The sequence below is a fragment of the Pan paniscus genome, chromosome 10 (assembly GCF_029289425.2).
Source record: "Pan paniscus chromosome 10, NHGRI_mPanPan1-v2.0_pri, whole genome shotgun sequence".
Taxonomy (NCBI): domain Eukaryota; kingdom Metazoa; phylum Chordata; class Mammalia; order Primates; family Hominidae; genus Pan; species Pan paniscus.
Genome location: NC_073259.2, coordinates 116,946,908 through 116,967,211, shown reverse-complemented (window position 1 = coordinate 116,967,211; position 20,304 = coordinate 116,946,908). Strand labels below are relative to the sequence as shown.

The window sequence follows — 20,304 nt, the reverse complement described above, 5'->3', positions numbered from 1 at the left end:
GGTGAAACCCCGTCTCTACTGAAAACACAAAAATTAGCCGGCCATGGTGGTGCGTGCCTGTAATCTCAGCTACTCGTGAGGCTGAGGCAGGACAACTGTTTGAACCCGGGAGGCGGAGGTTGCAATGAGTCAAGATCATGCCACTGCACTCCAGCTTGTGCGACAGAGCAAGACTCTGTCGGGGGCGGGGAAAGAAAGTGAAGCACTGGAATTGCATAATTTCTGAGCCAGAATCTCTATTCTATCGCATCCCAGCTATTGACTTTAGGCTACCTTCCATCCTTTCTCTCTTTTCTTTTCTTTTCTTTTCTTCTTTTCTTTCTTTCCTTCCTTCCTTCCTTCCTTCCTTCCTTCCTTCCTTTCTCTCTCTCTCCCTCCATCCCTCTCTCCCTCCCTCCCTCTTTCTTTCTTTCTCTTTCTTTTTTTTTTTTTTTTTGACAGAGCCTCACTGTGTTGCCCAGGCTGGAGTGCAGTGGCATGATCTAGGCTCACTGCAACCTCCACCTCCTAGGTTCAAGTGATTTTCCTGCCTCAGCCTCCAGAATAGCTGGGATTACAGGCACCTGCCAGCACGCCCCGCTAATTTTTTTATTTTTAGTAGAAACAGGGTTTCACCATGTTGGCCAGGCTTGTGTCGAACTCCTGACCTCAAGTGATCTACCTGCCTCGCCCTCCCAAAGTGCTGGGATTACAGGTGTAAGCCACCGCACCCGGCCAGGCTGCCTTTCTCTGCCTCAGTCTTCTCACCTATGAAATGGGATAATAGCTACCTCATGAGGCATGTGTAAGGATTAAATGAGCAATGTTTTGTAAGAGTTTAGCACAAAGTATGGTACCCAGACTGAATATATTAAGTTTTAGCTATAATAATCATTACTGGCTGGGCGCGGTGGCTCATACCTGTAATCCCAGCACTTCGGGAGGCCGAGGCAGGTGGCTCATGAGGTCAGGAGTTCACAACCAGCCTGGCCAAGATGGTGAAACCCCATCTTTACTTAAAATACAAAAATTAGCCAGGCAGGTTGGCGGGCGCCTGTAATCCCAGCTACTCTGGAAGCTGAGGCCGAGAATTGCTTGAACCTGGGAGGTGAAGGTTGCAGTGAGCTGAGATTGCGCCACTGCACTCCAGCCTGGGCGACAGAGTGAGATTCCGTCTCAAAATAATAATAATAATAACTGTTGTTGTTAGGATTGATGTCTACCTTAAATCTCGGCTCTCTCACCCTACTTAGACTAGGCTTGGCCAGCATCATGGCAGATGCTTCATGAAACAGCCCTCATGGAAATGGCATGGCATGGCAGGAGCCAACTGAGACCTCTTCACAGCACACAGGGGACTCCTGGGCCAAGATGCATGAGGCTTCCTAGGCTCTGGCCTTTCACAGAAACCCAGACAGGTGAAAATCAACCTCAGAGGCTGAGGCTGGTAATTAGGGATGAAGATGCTAAGGGGTCTCCTAGGCTCATTTAAGGCTTTCAAAAACATCTGGGAGCTTGTTTGTCATTTCAGAGGGTGCCAGCCCAAAGACAAGAGAGATGTTAAATTGCCCCCCAAAAAAGGAGTATGCTTGGTGAGTTTAGTTCTTGCTATTGCTTAAACGTCCCTGCCAAAACTCACGTTGAGACTTAGTCCTTAGTCCACCACCTTAGTGGTGGTTTGAAGAGGTGGCACCTTTAAGAGGTGATTGGATCCTAAGAGCGCTGCTCTCATAAATGGATTAATCCATTTATCAATTAATGGGTTATTAGGTTAATGGATTAATGGGTCATCTTGGGAAGGAAAGTGGTGGCTTTCTAAGACAAGGGACAGAGCTGAGCTAGCACATTAGCACAATCAGCCCCCTCACCACGTGATGCCCTGAGCCTCCCTGGGACTCTGCAGAGAGTCCCCACCTCGGCACCAGCCAGAGAGAAGGCTCTCGCCAGATGTGGCCCCTCAACCTTGGACTTCTCAGACTCTATAACTGTAATAAATAAATTCCTTTTCTCTATAAATTCCACAGTTTCAGCCAGGCGTGGTGGCTTATGCCTATAATCCCACCACTTTGGAGGCTGAGGCAGGAGGATCACTTGATCCCAGGAGTTCAATGCCAGCCTGGACAACATGGCCAAACCCAGTCTCTACAAAACACTCTCTACAAAACACACACACACACACACACACACACACACACAAAATTAGCTGGGCATGGTAGCAAGCGCCTGTAGTCCCAGCTACTTGGGTGGCTGAGGAGGGAGGATCATTTGAGCCTGGGAGGCGGAGGTTGCAGTGAGCCAAAATCATGCCACTGCACACCAGCCTGGGTGACAGAGCGAGATCCTGTCTCAAAAAAAAAATCTCCAGTTTCAGATATTCTGTTATAAGCAACAGAAAATGGACTAAAACAGTTCTCTGTGAAGGGGTTCCTTGTGGGATGATCCCTCCAGTGGCCCCTCCTCAAAGGTTACGTGGTGCTCATGGGGCCACTCGGTGAATAGCTGATGCCATTTGGAACTCTAGATGTGGAACAAACACCATGTGTTACTAGTTCAGTGCCTCACCTCTCTGCCCCCTCCACACCCCAGTTGTATGTATAACCTCCTACAATAAACACAACAGATACAACAAAATCTGTTCCAGCATTTTCTCAGATTTGTGTCATGGCATTCATGGGAGTTCTGGGCAAAAGAGTTCCATAGCCAGATAGGTTTAGCAAGCACTGGGTTAAACAACATCAGATAGTTGTCTTTGCTGCAGGACTTTTCAGAACCTTTAATATGTTAGTACAACTTGTAATCAGGTTACTTAGCCTCAATTATCCTCCATTTTCTGTGGCTCTGGGCAGTTGGCCTCTTTGATTTTCTGAGCTGTCCTTTCTTCTGAAGACTCATGGAATGACAGCCTCAGCTGTTCTTTATAATGCCAGACCCAGAGAAGGTAGAGGGATTTCAGTGATGAGAGGGGCCCCATGTTGGGCTGAACCCTTCTCCAGGCACTGACTTTGTGGCTTTCTCTCACCTCATGCTTCTTTGAGGAAAGAAGTGAGGGAGAAGCAATGGCTTATGAAGGAGCACATTGATTCATTGGCTGAGGGGAGAAGGGAGTTCTTGTGGGGGGAGGCAGCAGTCACTGGAGTCTTCAGAGGTGGGATGGTGGCATTCTGGACAATTTCTTTTCTTCCAGGATTCTCCCAAAGAGCTTGGCTGCCTCCAGGGCACATCCCCAGTGGATGGTGAGCCCATAGCCTCCATGGCCATAGTTGTGGATGACCTAGGAGAGGCAAGAGAGAAGGTGGCCAGGTCCGAGAGGGACAGTGGAAAGAATAGATGAAGCTCTTCTGCCCTGGAAGACTCAGGAGCCTCCCGAAGAGTCCTGGGCAAAGCCAGATGCCACCTGAGTTTCTCTTGGCACCCGGGTGGAATGGTGGGGACCCCCTGGAACAGTTGCAAGAGATGATGGGGCAGCCACAAAATGGATATCTGGAAATAGCCTTGGAGTCAAATTCAAATCACATCCCAGCCCTGCCTTCCACCAGTGGTCTGACTTGGGCAAGTGACTTCACCTCTTAATTCACCCCAGTTTCCTCATCCGAAGCATAGGGAGAACTGTCCCTATCCCAAAGAGCTCCAGAGGAGATTTAATAAGGTCATTCATGTAATGAACTTGCTGCTGTGTCTGACACGAAGTACACATCCAGTAAGTACACATTTTCCTGTTATTTGACCACAGACTTTAGAAAACCAACCCCATTCACCATTTCACCACCATCATTAACACTGCCATTGATACTGTCATCTCTGCCACATCATTAATATTGCCAATGAGACAGTTAGCGCAGCTAACACTGCCTTTGAGATCGTCACCTCTGCTGTGGTACTAACATACTTGATAGTGTCATTTCCATCAGCACCAGCTACCATCCCCACTCCCAGTCACACCATTATCAACATTGATCTCATCAGCACCACCTCCATTAACATCACCACTGCCCCTCTATGTAACCTTGAGCAGGTCCTTAACCATCATTGAGCCTCAGTTTCCCCATTTATAGAGGAGGGGATATTAGCCACCACTGCCCCTGCGTGCTATGGAGCCTGTGTGGAACCTGAGATCAGACATGACTGTTCCCTGAAAATGCCAGAGCCATCTGAGGAGTGGAAGAGGGCATTACTTTCCTTGCCATGGGAGCATACCTCTGTGTTTGAAGGTCCAGTGCGAAGCTGTTCTCTTTCTAGCCGAATCTGGGGGCGTACTGGCCTTAAGCCAGTTCGTTCACCAATAATTCTTGCATTCTGGAAAGAAAAGTGCTGATCACTCATTTCTGGATTTTTTTTTTCCTGCTGCCATTTTTAGGTAGTAGGGAGTTAGCTTTTAGAATCTCATCACCACCACCACTAATATAATCACAGTCATCTTTATCAATCACCACTACCACCAACATCTTTATCAGCTACCAACATCATTACCATTACTGCTTCCACCTTTCCACCAATTCCATCATCAACCACTACCCTCACCATCAGCCACCACCATAATTTTAACAACTGTCACCACCTTATCACCATCACTATTACCATTCTCAGCATTTTCCTCACCATCAGTACCAACTCATCCTCATCACCATCACTACTCTCATCATCACTCGCAGACAAATGTGAAAACCAAGGGCTCTCAGCCATGGCCAGACAGGATTCATTAGCCCATAGCAAGAACTTCCCTGTACATTATCAAATTCTGTTATATTCCACATCCCTTGCTGGAATTAATTTGCCCAGTTATCCCAGCGGTGGCATCTTCCCGTCCTGAAGTGTCCTCATTACCAAGCTCCCAGGACCTTGGTTTAGGGCACTGCTACTCCTCCCTACCTTACCTTCAGTGTGGGCTCCAGTCTGCAGCAGCCTTCCCAAATGGTGTTGTGGTCCTGGATATTGTTTAGTTCACTCCAGTTTCCCAACTGGAAGATGCCTCCAAGAGTAACTGTCTGGGTCCTAGATACAAATGAGGAGGGTCAAGGATGAAGGAAAATGAAGGCTCTGAGATGAATAAAGGTCATTACCATCAACCTTGTCACCTCTGCTAACACCACCACCATCACTACCTCAATTGCCACTGTCATCACCATCAACACCAACAACGAACTCTTCCATCACCACTTCCATCAATGTTGTCATCTCCATCAACAACATTGTCTTTGCTACTATCATTAATAGGTCATCACCACCAACTGCATTCATCATTTCACCACCACCACTAACATTGCCATTGATATTGTCATCTCCACGACACCAGTAACATCGCCATTGAGACAACATGGTTGGTGCAACCATGTTATTAACATTGTCTTTGAGACTGTCAGCTCTGCTACAATATTAACATCATTGATAGTGTCATTTCCATCAGCACCAGCTACCATCCTCACTCCCAATCACACCTTCATCAACATTGATCTCCTCATCAGCACCAGACACCTCCATTAACATCACCACTCTGCCACTCTTACGCTAATCACCACCCCCATGAACACTGTCTTCCCCATCAATACAATATTATCCCTAATACCACCATTCCGCTATCAAAAATATTGTCATCCCATGAACACCACCACTAGTTTCAGTGACATTGTCATCTCCACCGTTAACATTATCGTCACCATCAACCCCAATCACCATTCCCATTCCCACTCCCATTATTGCCATTCACACCACTTTTTTTTTTTTTTTGAGACGGGGTCTCACTCTGTGGCCCAAGCTGGAGTACAGTGGTGTGAACATGGCTCACTGCATCCTCAACCTCCCAGGTTCAAGCAGTCCTCCCATCTCAGCCTCCCGAATAGCTGGGACCATAGGCGTACACCATCACGCCTGGCTAATTTTTGTATTTTTGTAGAGACGGGGTCTTGCCATGTTGCCCAAGCTGGTCTTGAACTCCTGGGCTCAAGAAATCCTCCCACATCGGCCTCGCAAAGTGCTGGGATTACAGGCGTGAGCCACCTACATACCACTTTTAGTGTCACCACATTACATCCACTGCCTTTGTCTCCAGCATCACCACTATTGTCATCCAAAAGAATGTTCACGGTAGACCTCAGTCGAGGCTGAGTCTGCCTTCCCAGGGATTCAGTAGCTCAAACTCACTAAAAACATTGAAAGGGGCTAGGCACAGTGGCTCATGCCTGTAATCCCAGCACTTTGGGAGGCAAGGGTGGGTGGATCACCTGAGTCAGGAGTTCAAGACCAGCCTGGCCAACATGGTGAAACCCTGTCTCTACTAAAAATACAAAAAATTAGCTGGATGTGGTGGTGGGCACCTGTAATCTCAGCTACTTGGGAGGCTGAGGCAGGATAATTGCTTGAACCTGGGAGGCAGAGGTTGCAGTGAGCCAAGATCGCACCATTACACTCCAGCCTGGGCAATAAGGGTGAAACTCTGTCTCAAAAAATCATAATAAAAAATAACTAAGTACATGAAAACATTGAAAGGGAACAACTGCAGGGAGTAAGGAGCTTGGGGGAGGCAGCAGGGTCATGAAGAGGGCATGAAGGGGACCACTCTTCTGCCCGAGAACAGTCCAATTTTACCCTGGGATGATGTACGGGGAATTGTAGATGCCTCTCTCTGGGTCATGGGTGAGAATAAAGTGCTTCATCCAAGGGGCGTCCACCTGTTGATTCAGGGCAGGAAAGTCTCATCAGTGGAGGTGAGTCAATGTGGCTGCCCTTGCTCCCCTCTGTGGCCAGATGTCCTGACAAGAGTGGCCAGGCTGATTCCTTATAAGACCTCTCATGACACTATGGCCCAAGTCTGCACCTGACTGCTTGCCTCTTGCAGGAAGAGCTGCCCTAATTGGCAGCCACCCCTGCTCCCTGAAGCATTGTTTCTCCTCACCCACATGTCCGAAGAAAAGCACCAGTACACACATGTAAATGCATACACATGAGAAATAAAAATAAAATTCTAAGCCCCCAACTGACTGAACAGACCCCCTCTTGGCCCCAGGAGCCCCAGAGAAACCTTGGAGCTGAGTTCACAGCTGCGGGGGGAAGGGAGGTCCGACACGTCTCATTATATCCCCTCCCTCAATGACCTGACCAAAGTTAGGCTTTCTTCCCTAAGGGGTAAGCAGAAACCAGCCCTTTCAACAGACCCCACACTGATAACATCAATGACAAGCTTATCTTCCCAGATACAGAATTTCCTCCATTCCTTTTTTCTTCAAACCTTCAATTTTTTTTTTTTTTTTGAGACAGTCTCGCTCTGTTGCCAGGCTGGAGTGCAGTGGTGTAGTCTCGGCTCACTGCAGCCTCTGCCTCCCGGGTTCAAGCGATTCTCCTGCCTCAGCCTCCCGAGTAGCTGGGATTACAGGCACCTGCCACCACACCCAGCTAATTTTTTGTATTTTTAGTAGAGATGGGGTTTCACCATGTTGGCCAGGCTGGTCTCGAACTCCTGACCTAGTGATCCACCTGCCTCAGCCTCCCAAAGTGCTGGGATTACAGGTGTGAGTCACCACGCCTGGCCCAAACCTTCATCTTATGTAAAATGTAGATTTACTGGGCACTAACTAAAGTCTCACAAGTATGCAATCATTCTCTCGCTGCTACACCCTTCTCTCACTTTTTTTAAAAAAGAAAATGTATAAAGACTAAATCTCCTGAGAACCTCTTTGGAAAAAGGAGTCACAGGTGCATCTGTGACTCGCATTTTTCCTGGGTGCACCCTCAAGCTGGCTCCATAAACCTCGATGATTTGAGACTTACGCCTCAGTCACTCATTTGGTTGTTACACCCATCAGCCCACATTAGGAACACACACACGCACCCCTACACACAGAAGCACACACACCTGCACACCTATGAACACTCACAGGTGCACATGCACACACACACCCTCAGACACACACCCTCACACACATGCACACACACACCCTCACATGCATCCACACACATACCCCTCACACACATGCATGCACACACACCCTTACATACATGCACACACCCTCTCACACATGCACACACATACCCTCACACACGCACACATACCCTCACACACACACACCATCACACACATGTACATACACTCTCACATACATGTGCACACACCTTCACGCACATGCACACACACCCTCACATGGTGTGCATGCACGCACACCATCACACATATGCACATACACCCTCACATACATGCACACTCACCCCTCACATACGTGCACACACAGTCACACATATGCACACACCCTCACACACATGCACACACACCCTCACATGTGCACATACACCATCACACATATGCACACACCCTCACACACATGCACACACACCCTCACACATACACACACACTCACATACATGCACACACACATACCCTCACACATATGCACACACACAGCAAGAGGAGGCATGGAACAATGCTTGCACGCACAGGCTCTTAAGCCAGGTTGCCTGGATTCCAATCCGAATTGCACTGCTTACTACCGTGTGAACTTGTGCCTGTTACTTAACTCCTCTGTGCCTCAATTTCTTCATCTGTAAGATGACAATGACAATATGGTAGTACCCAGCTCAAAGGGCTGTGGCCATCACTAAATTAATTAACACAATAGGCTGAGCGTGGTGGCTCACGCCTGTAATCCCAGCACTTTGACAGGCCACGGCGGGGGGATCACTTGAGCCCAGGAGTTTGAGACCAGCCTGAGCAATATGGTGAAATCCTGTCTCTACAAAAAATAAAAAAATTAGCTGAGCATGGTGGTGGCATGCGCTTGTAGTCTCAGCTACTCAGTAGGCTAAGGTGGGAGCCTGGGAGGTCAAGGCTACAGTGAGCCATGATCAAGATACTGCACTCTAACCTGGGCAATGGAGTGATACCCTGTCTCAAAAATAATAATAACAATGATAATAATAATAACACAATTAATAATTAATAATAATAATAAACACAATAAAGTGCTTAGGACGTATCTGGGGCTTGGTAAACACTCTAATGTTTGCTATTTTTATTGCAATACAGGCATATGCTGCTCCCACATAGGTACAAGCGCATACATGCATGCTTCACGATCAAGAGGAAATCCTGAAAGAGAGCAATGGGGGTGGGACAGGTTTGTTTTTTTTACATGTCAATTCCCTGCAGTCCGGGGGGTTCCTCTAACAGATGTTCCTGATTTGTCCATGATCTTGAGAGATGAAATAAGCATGCAGAATGATCTTCCTATTAACAAAAGGCAGGGGTCTCACCCTCACACTCACCTTAATGATCTGCCCCCGGCCTGGCTGCAGCAGGGGGTCTGGTTGTAGCGCCCCAGCCCATACCCCAGTGCAGTTGACAATCACGTCTGCGCCTTCTCTTGCCACCTGGTAGCAACCAACAGGGTAGTGGGGGATGAAAGGTGGGGAAGACCCTGGTATCCCCTGTTCTCTCTTCCCCTTTCTTCTACCCTCAATCTGTCTATTCCCTGATGAACAGTGGGGAGAGATCTCAATGAGGAATCAGAGGGGCCTGGCTCCAAATTTTCACACTGCTATTTATCTGATGTGTGACCTTGAAAATGGCTCATTACCTCCTTAATGCTCGGCTGCCCCTGTAAAATGAGGCTGCCCATGGCTGTTCATAGGCTGTTATGAGGCTCCTGCACAACTCTGAATATAAAAGTGGTTGTAAAACTGTTCTTTGGATGAGGGAAATCTTCCTGGAAGCTCCCAAAAGAAGTCAGAAAGGAAGCAGAGATAGTTCTCTTTCTCCTTCTGACTCCTTTTAACTTTATTCTCTTGCCTTCTACTCTGCCAAGACATTTGCAGAAGACACGTTGGAACCCCAGCTCTGTCTACAGATGAGATGATCTCATCTCAAGCACGCATCGTGAGCCCCTAAGCTGCCCAACCCAGCCCCAGTGACTCTCACCATGAGTAAGTCAAGGGACACACACATTGCAAGACGCTACTATTGTTCCTGAGTGAATGACTGAGAATGAGGACTGCATTGGGTCCACCATGTATCTTCGGTGTCCATCAGGGCCTGACCAGAGCAGGTTAGTCTTCATGACATAGCACTAGTAGCTACATGTACGGAGTGCCTTCCATGTGCCAAGCAGGGTTTTAGATGCTGGGATTGAATGAAGCCATACAGTAAAGCTCTTTTTGCTGGTGCCTGGAGATGGTGGCTTTTCCTATCATTATTATTGGTGGTGGTGCTGCTTTAGAGGTGAGTCAGCTGAGGGCCTGGACTTTGCCGAAAGACCAACCCAGATGTCAGTAGGGTTAGGAAGCAATCAAGTTCTGACCTTGGAGTGCAGCTGACACTGAGAAAATGCGGCCAGCTCTCTAGCCCCAAAACTCATTGAGTCTCAGATATAAATCAGCTCCCAATGGCCACCATGATCCCAGTGTTCCTTTGTTCCCACTACCAACATGAAGGCAGAGACTTCCTCCTTCAGAATACCTGAGTGCTTCTGGGGCAAGGGTCTGGGGCAGTCCTGTGGGGACCCTAGGAGCCTGAGAAGGAAGCCACCGACTCAGCAGCAAGAAGCAGAGGCCTCCCCTCTTCTCCCTGCCCCATCCACCGCATCAGCCCTGCAGCTCACCTCCTCAAAAGACTCCACTTTTCGCTGGAAGAACTTCACTCCCCTCTCAGTTAACCTGGGATGATCAAACACATCAAAAAGCCCAGTATTCAGCTATCTGCCCCATCCCACCAAGAGGGTGGCACAGGGACCTTTCCCAAACAACCTTCTGCGGACGTTAGTCGCACAGGATGCTGCTTGAGAAGATGGCTGTGTCATCAAATCAGCTCATGAGCACCTAGCTGGACTGGTGGTCCACAAAATCTCCTTTGAGAAACCAGAGATGGTCCAAGCCCCTTGTTGGGCAGATGGAGTGGGGGAAGGGCCTTGCTGAAGGCCATAGAGTGAGTCAATGATGGAGTTGGAACTCAAACCCAGGCCTCTTAGCCCCGAGCACTTCCTATGACCACCACATTGCTTTGTAACAGCAAAGGCGATGAGATTCAGAGTAGAGAAGGGGAGAGTTGTACCAGTGCCAAATTCCCCTTTGTCAGAAGCCGGGCATGAGGAGGGAGGTGGGCTGAGGACATCCACCCTCCTTTTAAACATCCCATAGGAAAAACATCTATCACGATTAGAAATACACTAGAAACAGTGAGGTGCGGTGGCTCACGCCTGTAATCCCAGTACTTTGGGAGGCCGAGGTGGGCGGATCACGAGGTCAGGAGATTGAGACCATCCTGGCTAACACAGTGAAACCCCGTCTCTACTAACAATACAAAAAAAAAAAAAAAAAAAAATTAGCCGGACGTGGTGGCAGGCGCCTGTATTCCAAGCTACTCAGGAGGCTGAGGCAGGAGAAAGGCATGAACCCAGGAGGCGGAGCTTGCAGTGAGCCGAGATTGCGCCACTGCACTCCAGCCTGGGTGACAGAGCAAGACTCCGTCTCAAAAAAAAAAAAAAAAAAGAAAGAAAAAAAAGAAGAAAGAAAGAAATTACACTAGAAACATCCAAAGAACAGGAAATAAGCCAAAAAGAAGGTGAAGCATACCCTTGGAACTATCTCATTTCCATCATTTCCTCAAGATAGAAAAACATCTTGAGGGCATGTTTTTCCTGGAAAAGACTGGACAAGGGTCATGTGTCCCCAGGTTAGGAGAAATAGCCATGTCTTAGTACAACGATTCCCAAACATGGCTGATAATTAGAATCGCCAGGAAGCTTCTTAAAATGCAAATTTTTGCTAGGCCTGTTTGCTCACGCCTGTAATCCCAGCACTTTGGGAGGCTGAGGCAGGAAGACTGCTTGAGCCCAGGGGTTTGAGACCAGCCTGGGCAACATAGTGAGACCCTATCTCTACAAAAATATTAAAAAATTAGATAGGCATTGTGGCACATGCATGTGGTCCCAGCTACTTTGGAGGCTGAGGTGGGAGGATCACTTGAGCCCAGGAAGTTGAGGCTGCTGTGAGCTGTGTTCATACCACTACATCCCACTCCAGCCTGGGTGACAAAGTAAGATTTTGTCTCAAAAAAAAAAAAAAAAAAAAAAAAGCAAATTTATGAGCCTTATCCCAGAAGTTCTAATTCAGCAGGTATAGAGTGGGGTCCTAAAATCTACATTTAAAAAAAATCTTCTGAGGTCATCTGATAAAAGCCACTATATATTCCATATTTTTTTAATCTTTTTTTTTTTTTTTGAGACAGGGTCTGACCCTGTCACCCAGGCTGGAGTGCAGTGGCGTGATCACAGCTCACTGCAGCCTCTCCTTCCCGGGATAAAGCCATCCTCCCACCTCAGCCTCCTAAGTAGCTGTGACTACAGGTGTGCACCATTATACCTGGCTGATTTTTGAATTTTTCTGTAGAGACAGGGTTTGCCATGTTGCCCGGGCTGGTCTTGAACTCCTGGGCTCAAGTGATCTGCCCACCTTGGCCTCTCAAAGTGCTAGGATTACAGGTATGAACCACCATGCCTGGCCTAAAAATCTTTAAAAAACAGTAATATATAAAAAATGTATGGAATCAGGCTGAGCGTGGTGGCTGACACCTGTAATCCCAGCATTTTGGGAGGCTGAGGCGGGCGGATTACGAGATCAGGAGATCGAGACCATCCTGGCTAACATGGTGAAAACCCAACTCTACTAAAAATACAAAAAATTAGCCAGGCGTGGTGGTGGCAGGCACCTGTAGTCGCAGCTACTCAGGAGGCTGAGGCAGAAGAATGGCATGAACCCAGGAGGCAGAGCTTGCAGTGAGCCAAGATCGCACCACTGCACTCCAGCCTGGGTGACAGAGCGAGACTCCATCTCACACACACAAAAAAAGTATGGAATCTCCCTTAATATGAATGTATGTGAATATAAATACCAATGTATCTCTCAAGTGAGTGTTTGCTAATTTAGAACACTGCAAGATTCCTATTAACATGAGGAACAAGTCAAAGACATCCACTATCATCTGTATGAATAACATTGTTCTAGACGTATTGGCCAAAGCAGTTAGAGAAGAAAAAAAAAAAGAGAGGGAGATAAAAATAAAAGGCAGCTTATGTTTTGCAGATGATGTAAACGTATCTGGAAACCTTAAAAGAATACATCTAAAACTATTACACAAACATTAGGGATTTGAAAGAGGTTGTTAATAGACATCATGTGTAAACAGCTGCCCAGGTGGTTCTGATGCTCAGCTAGGCTCAGGATCCATTGCCTCTGTGCCCAGTGGTGATCAGGACCAAGGATAGCTCCCATACCAGGCCTAAGGGTATTCTTCAAACCTGGGGGTTAGTCCATGCTGAGGGAAGCCCACGAACCATCTTCCACTACAACTTGGTCTCTGGGAGGTACCTCCTTCAAAGTGAAGCTTAAAATCTCACCTTTCAGTCAGCCACTGTAGATAGTTCTTTCCCTCCAGAATTAGGCTTGTGTGGAACCAGCCATAGCTAGAGTCACAGTAGGCAAAAGGTGGAAATAAAGGTAAAAATCAGAGCTATATTTGAAGGCTGTGAAATGGAGGTGGGAGCAATGTTGTTCTGTGGGCCCAAAGGGTAGTGCCAGGACCACTACGTGAAGTTCAAGGGGGGAAGTGGTTTTGAGCTCAATGCAAGGAAAATTTTTCTATCAGAAAAGGCCATATCTGACATTGGAAAATGCAAGTGGAGATTGAATGTGCATTTGTAGAGGGGATTCAGGTGTGGTGTGGGGTGGGGTGAGGAGAAGACCAGAGAGGCATCAGGCTGTAGAGAAAAGAAAGGAGGGGTGTGGGGTCATACAGACTGGTTGGAATCCCAGTTTGGCCACTTGGCTGTGTGACCTTAGGAAGTCACTTAGCCTCTCTGAAACTCAGTATCTTCATCTACAAAACAAGATGGTGATATGGAGCTTCTGGGCTTGAGATCTGTGATTTCATACCCCTTACCTTCCCAGCCCAAGGCCAGATTTGAGTGGGTAGCCTCTCTGAAGGAGCTGGACCAAGGACCAGGAGACCAGGGTACCAGGGCCTGGGTAGGACAGGAAATCTGGTGCCTCTACCCTCTGTTGCCTTCTGGACAGGTCTGCTAACTCGTCGGGCCCCAGTCCCCTTTGCCTGTGACAATAAACTCACCCGTAATCTGGGAACATATCCAGCTCTCTGGGGGTCAGCTCCCGAAATCCCAGAACTGTGTCCTTCCAGGAAGGGTCCTGAAGAGGAAGGACAAAGGGGGCACTGGGTGGGATGGAAGTCAATAATAATGATAATGGGCCAGGCGAGGTGGCTCACACCTTAATCCCAGCACTTTGGGAGGCTGAGATGGGTGGATCACCTGAGGTCAGGGGCTCCAGACCAGTCTGGCCAACATGGTGAAACCCTGTTTATACTAAATAATAATACAAAAATTAGCAAGATATGGTGGTGCATGCCTGTAATCCTAGATACTCAGGAGATTGAGGCAGGAGAATCGCTTGAATCTGGGAGCTGGAGGTTGCAGTAAGCCGAGATTGTGCCGCTGCACTCCAGCCTGGGCCACAGAGTGAGACTTCATCTCAAAAAAAAAAAAAAAAAGGTAATGACAGAGACTTATGTAATGCTAAGTGCATATAAGGCACTGTTCCAAGCATTTTCTTATACTGGTCCATTTAATCTTCACAAGAAGCCATTGGGGTGGATGCTATTCTTTCCCCAGCTTACAGATGGACCAATTGAGGCTTAGAAAGATTAAATAACTTGTCTAAGATCACACAGCTAATAAATGGTGGTGTTGGGATTTTAACCCATACAGCTTAGTTCCAGAGTCCATGTTCTTAACCCCTATTTATGGTAAGGGTAAGAGTAAGACCGAGGGTGAGTTATAGGGGAAAAGTCAGAAATAGGGGAGAGAAAGCAGCAACAGTGAGAGTCCCCGGGGATGAGAGAAAGCAACAGAGCATAGTGTCAGGCAACAGAGTATAGTGTCAGAGACCCCAGGCTCATCACTTGCTGCTTGAATTCTCTGAGACTCAGTTTCCTTGTCTGTATCATGGAGTTAATAATCACTCTTGGCCAGGTGCAGTGGTTCATGCCTGTAATCCCAGCACTTTGGGAGGCCAAGGCAGGCAGATCACTTGAGGTCAGGAGTTCGAGACCAGCCTGGTCGTCATAGTGAAACCCCATCTCTTAAAAATACAAAAATTAGCCAGGCATGGTAGTGTGCGCCTGTAATCCCAGATACTCAGGAGGCTGAGACAGGAGAATGGCTTGAACCCAGGAAGCGGAGGTTGCAGTGAGCCGAGATCATGCCAATGCACTCCAGCCTGGGCAATACAGTGAGACCCTGTCTCAAAAGAAAAATACTCTTGGTCCCATGAAAGGTAACAGATAATGTGGATAAAGCCCTTAGCACAGTGCCAAAGGTTGAATGAACCTTGAGAGCTGGCACGGGGCTCTGGGCACAGAGCCAGACCACCCTCTCCAAGGAGCCTGAGCAAACCGTCCCAGGGCTGTGCTGTTCCTGTTAGCACACTGGACACCATGTAGTCACAGATGGCCTGGGTTCAAATCCCAGCTCTGCCACTGGCAAGCTTTGTGGCCTTGGGCAAGTTACTCCATTTCTCGGAGCCTCCGTTTTCTCATTTATTAAGTGAGGATAAGGACAGCCCTTACCTCCCGGTTATAAAGAGAATTAAATTAGTCGCTAGCTGTAAATTAGTTAGGACTGGGCCTGGCACATAATAAATGCTTTGGCAGTTTTTACTTTGATGAGTATTTTATTTCTTCTTGATAAAAAGCCTTGGGACCTTCAGGGGCACATGAAACCTTTTGGCTTCAGCACCAAGTGCCCATCACTGCAGAACATGTTTGTATTTTAGCCATGCTAATCAAAGGCTAGTTTCCCCTGGGCATCAGAAGATCCTTTGTCCTCTGCCAACTTAACAGCAAAATTTAAAACAAAAATAATTTTCAAAGCAAAAATAGAATTTAAACCCAACCTGTTTTGAACCCAGGAGTCTGTTGCCTACGAGACTCAAAGCACCCCGCCCTCATCTGTGATTAAGGCTCTGCTGCACCCACCCTCACTACCCCAGCCCTGGGTGCTCATCCCTCATGGTCAAGAACTGTTCACCCACCGGAATGGCTTCATGGAAGAGGTTGTAGCCCGAGATTAGGAACAGGCCCAGGTTTTCAGCGTTAGGAGAATGGACATGGCTCAGGAGATAGTCAAAGGTCTGTTGGCTCCAGTCCCTGGAAGGGTCATGAAGAGTTCGATCACCCAATGCCCTGAGCTGGGCAAAAAACCTTAGGTCAGCTGGCATGGGGCTGTGGCATGATCAGGAGCTTGGGGTGTGTCCAAAACCCAGAAATCCACCACGTTCACTCTTGCAACTCCCCAAATGCCTAGGGTCTTCTCCCTCCTAAATTTTCCAATATTTCCCCATTAATAGAATAAAGAAGAGAGGGAATGAAGGATGCCCCATCATAACCATATGGAGTGCACCTCCAGCATGGGATTACATGGCTGATGAGTTTCAGTGAAGTCCTTGACCTGGCTTTGGGGATTATTTGCCACACTGTTCAGTCTGGCTGCAAGCACCCCTCCTTGTAAACACTGGTGGCAGACATCGACTTGCCGCTCCTACAACTTTTCCTCCTCCCCCTGGGCACACAGCTCACCTACATTTCCTAGACCCTCTTGCAGCTAAATGTGACCGTGTGACTTGTTTCTGGTCAAGGGACTCTAAAGACTCTGCACGTGTGGTCCTGCATGATCCTTCCGCAGTCACCAGCCCATGTGAATGGTGACATTGAGGTGACCTCAAAAGCACGTGGAAAAACGGCAGAGCCATGAGATGGAAGGAGCCTGGGCCCCTGAATCACTGCCCACTGATCAGAAACATTGGTTTTTTACAGCTGTGTGAATTAAAATTCTGGCTGGGTGCAGTGGCTCATGCCTATAATCCCAGCTCTTCAGGAGGCTGAGGCAGGAGGGTCACTTGAGGTCAGGAGTTTGAGACAAGCCTGGGTAACATAGGAAGACCCTGGCTCTACAAAAAATAAAGAAAATTATCCAGGCATGATAGCATGCACGTGTGTCCTCGCTACTTGGGAGGCTGAGGTGGGAGGATCGCTTGAGCCCAGGAGGTCAAGGCTGCAATGAGCTATGATCATGTCACTGCACTTCAGCCTGGGTGACAGGATGCCTCTTAAAAAAAATTTTTTTTTAATCTGTTTGAGCTGCTATTCATTGGGTGTTCCGTTTGCTGAACCATCTGGCAGTTTCTAAACTACCATAATGACCTTTGCGATTTATTTGATAAATCTGTGCATCCATCCACCCACTTAGATGTTCACCCACTTAGAAGTTTTCTAGATTCAGCTGGGTGCAAGGGCTCACACCTGTAATCCCAGCACTTTGGGAGGCCAAGGAGGGCAGATCACTTGAGCCCAGGAGTTCAAGACCAGCCCGGGCAACATAGTGAGACCCTATCTCTATTTAAAAAGATAAAATTTGGCAAGGCATGATGGCTCATGCCTGTAATCCCAGCACTTTGGGAGGTCAAGGTGGGCAGATCACTTGAGGTCAGGAGTTCGAGACCAGTCTGGCCAACATGGTGAAACTCCATCTCTACTAAAAATACAAAAATTAGCCAGGTGTGGTGGCAGATGCCTGTAATCCCAGTTACTTGGGAAGCAGAGGCAGGAGAATCGCTTGAACCCGGGAGGCAGAGGATGCAGTGAGCCAGGATCACGCCATTGCACTCCAGTCTGGGCGACAAGAGTGAAACACAATCTCAAAAAATAAATAAAAATGTATAAATTAAAACAGAGGAAGTTTTCCAGATTCACCAATCATGTGGTATTGACAGGCACCCAGTTTAGGGAAGACGAGACAAAGCCTCCTAGTATCTGGCACAGAGCAAGGGGCTTAATATTTATGAATCTTTTCTTTATTTTTTTCTTTTTGAAACAGAGTCTCACTCTGTCACGAGTGCAGTGGCGGAATCTCAGCTCACTGCCACCTTCACCTCCTAGGCTCAAATGGTTTTCCTGCCTCCGCCTCCCGAGTAGCTGGGATTACAGGTGTGCGCCACCATGCCCGGCTAATTTTTTGTATTTTTGGTAGAGATGGGGTTTCACCACATTGCCCAGGCTGATCTGGAACTCCTGGCCTCAAGTGATCCTCCCACCTCGACCTCCCAAAGTGCTAGGATTAAAGGTGTGAACTACCACACCTGGCATTTTCTTTATTTTATGCTAGATCAGAGCTTCCACAAGGGGCTTGCTCTTGGTGATGGGAACCCTGACTCCCTCTGCAGACTTAGGTCCATGGGCACCCCAGGCTACCCTATGTGACCCTCACTCACGCCTCCTGTGGGTTGTTGGGGTCAGAAAGGTAGGGCTGCCAGAGGCCGGCAGCCACGTCGGTGGTGGTGAGTGGGGTGAAGCGGTCCGCGTAGACCTTTATGTCCAGTGGCTGCAGGACTGAGTGGTAGCGCTCATGGATGCAGAGGGCGGTGGACAGCCCGATGACTCCTGCTCCAATCACCACCACACGCATTGCAGCAGCCTGTGGGAAGGAAGGGTTGAGGCACACCATCATCACCATCAACTCCATCATCCTTAGCGCCATTGCCACCATCCACTGAAGGCTTAGAAGGTGCCAGACACCACCAAGCCCTTTTTATATTTGACCTTCCCGATGGCCCCTAGGAGGAAGGAATATCATTGTTCCCGTTTTGCAAATGGAAACACTGAGGTATGGAGAAGTGACTGAGACTTGGCCACAGTCACACGGCTGGTGAATGATGCAACTTTCTCTGGGGAGCGTCCCCAGACACCCAGTTTCTGGGCTGGGAATAGAAAAGACCCAGCAGAGGGCACGACCAACTGTAGGCTGGGTAGGCCGGTGGTTAGTGCGATGGGCTCTGGCTTCAGGACTCAGCTCTGCCACCTACTGGCCGTTAACTTTGGGCAAGATGCTTCAACCTCTAATAACCTATGCTTGAGGGGATGGATGGGAAATTGAACAAGATGCCAAACGTAACAAATTTAACAAGCTGCCTGATGCAAAAGAAGTAATATACTGACATTTGTGGAGCACCTACTGTGAGCCAGCTGGCCCCGGCACTAAGTGCTTCACAAGCATCCATTCATCCAAGTCTCCCAACACTCTCATGAGGTAGGGGCTGCTGTTATCAGTCCCGTCTTACAGAGGAGGAAACTGCGGTTCAGAGAGGTGATGTGACTTACCTGAAGTCACACAGCCAGTTAAATGGTACAGCTGTGACTTAATTTCAATTTGAGTAAACTCAACACACGCTTAATGCACACCTACCATGTGCCAGGCTGGCAGCTAGCAAATGCAGCTATGAGCATGACAGACGCAGTGTCTGGCCTCAGAACTTGGTCTTCCAGCACAGAACTCCACCTGTCTTGGGGCACAGGGCTGATTGGGCCCTGAGAAGTTTAGAAGGCCTACCAGCTTTTAACCTTGAAGCTACTTAAGCCCGCACAGCAGGGAAATATTCTGCAGGCTCCTGCTGAGGCAGAACAAGAGAATTATTTGTGCCCAGAAGAGCCAAATTCAACTTTCCCTCCTCTTCACTCACAACTCTCCTCCCGCAGACCTCAGCTCCTGGCAACTCGGGCCTGTGGCCCTGGACAGCGGGACATTCTTAATATGGCCTAGTTTTATAAAGGAGGGAAAACGGCTCCAGCCCACAAGAACTGGACTCTGTTGGGGTTTCAGAAGCCAAGTTGGAGATAGAACCAACAAACAGAAAGGTATCGTTCCTCTAGGCAATTCTCCTTCCAGCTTCTAGCCCGAGCTTGGATACTGGGGCTTAGGGGACAGCCCCTCTCAGGGACCCTTGGTCTTCTCTCTTCCCTCTTCCCCCATACTTTGCCTCTGGAGACACAAGCTCTTCATCTGCAAAACAGGGTTAATCCCAATCTCACAGGGTCATTTTAAGGATTAAATAAGAAGTTTAGCAAAAGTTCTCGGTACCATGCCTGGCACAGAGTAGGCCCTCAACACACAGTGGCCTCCTTCCTGTCTCCTAGCATTTTGAAAAATCACATAGAACAAAAACATTGCAGGAACAAAAGGAGAGAGGGAGGACCAGGTGCAGTGGCTTACGCCTGTAATCCCAATACCTTGGGAGGCCGAGGCAGGTGGATCACGAGGTCAGGACTTCAAGACCAGTCTGGCCAAGATGGTGAAACCCCATCTCTACTGAAAACTACAAAAATTAGCCAGGCGCGGTGGCACGCGCCTGTAATCCCAGCTACTCGGGAGGCTGAGGCAGGAGAATCGCTTGAACCTGGGCAGCAGAGGTTGCAGCGAGTCGAGTTCGCACCACTGCATTCCAGTCTGA

At 48.2% G+C, this 20,304-nt stretch overlaps 1 protein-coding gene across 2 annotated transcripts in view; it reads right to left on the bottom strand.

The window, feature by feature from the left end:
• Window positions 1-1,596: 1,596 nt before the first annotated feature.
• The window catches only part of DAO (D-amino acid oxidase), a 33,463-nt gene continuing 14,755 nt past the window's right edge, over window positions 1,597-20,304 (bottom strand). Inside the window, exons 2-11 of one of the 2 annotated variants that reach the window (XM_003832517.5) lie at window positions 18,292-18,494; window positions 16,057-16,171; window positions 14,078-14,154; window positions 13,350-13,415; window positions 10,557-10,611; window positions 9,226-9,330; window positions 6,559-6,641; window positions 4,851-4,968; window positions 4,174-4,272; window positions 1,597-3,250 (exon numbers count right to left, since the gene is read on the bottom strand). In XM_003832517.5, coding sequence (XP_003832565.1) covers window positions 3,119-3,250; window positions 4,174-4,272; window positions 4,851-4,968; window positions 6,559-6,641; window positions 9,226-9,330; window positions 10,557-10,611; window positions 13,350-13,415; window positions 14,078-14,154; window positions 16,057-16,171; window positions 18,292-18,485 — 1,044 coding nt within the window. In that variant the 5' untranslated portion in view covers window positions 18,486-18,494 and the 3' untranslated portion in view covers window positions 1,597-3,118. The remainder of the gene's footprint in view (window positions 3,251-4,173; window positions 4,273-4,850; window positions 4,969-6,558; window positions 6,642-9,225; window positions 9,331-10,556; window positions 10,612-13,349; window positions 13,416-14,077; window positions 14,155-16,056; window positions 16,172-18,291; window positions 18,495-20,304) is intronic. The other variant, XM_055096100.2, reaches the window with a different exon arrangement.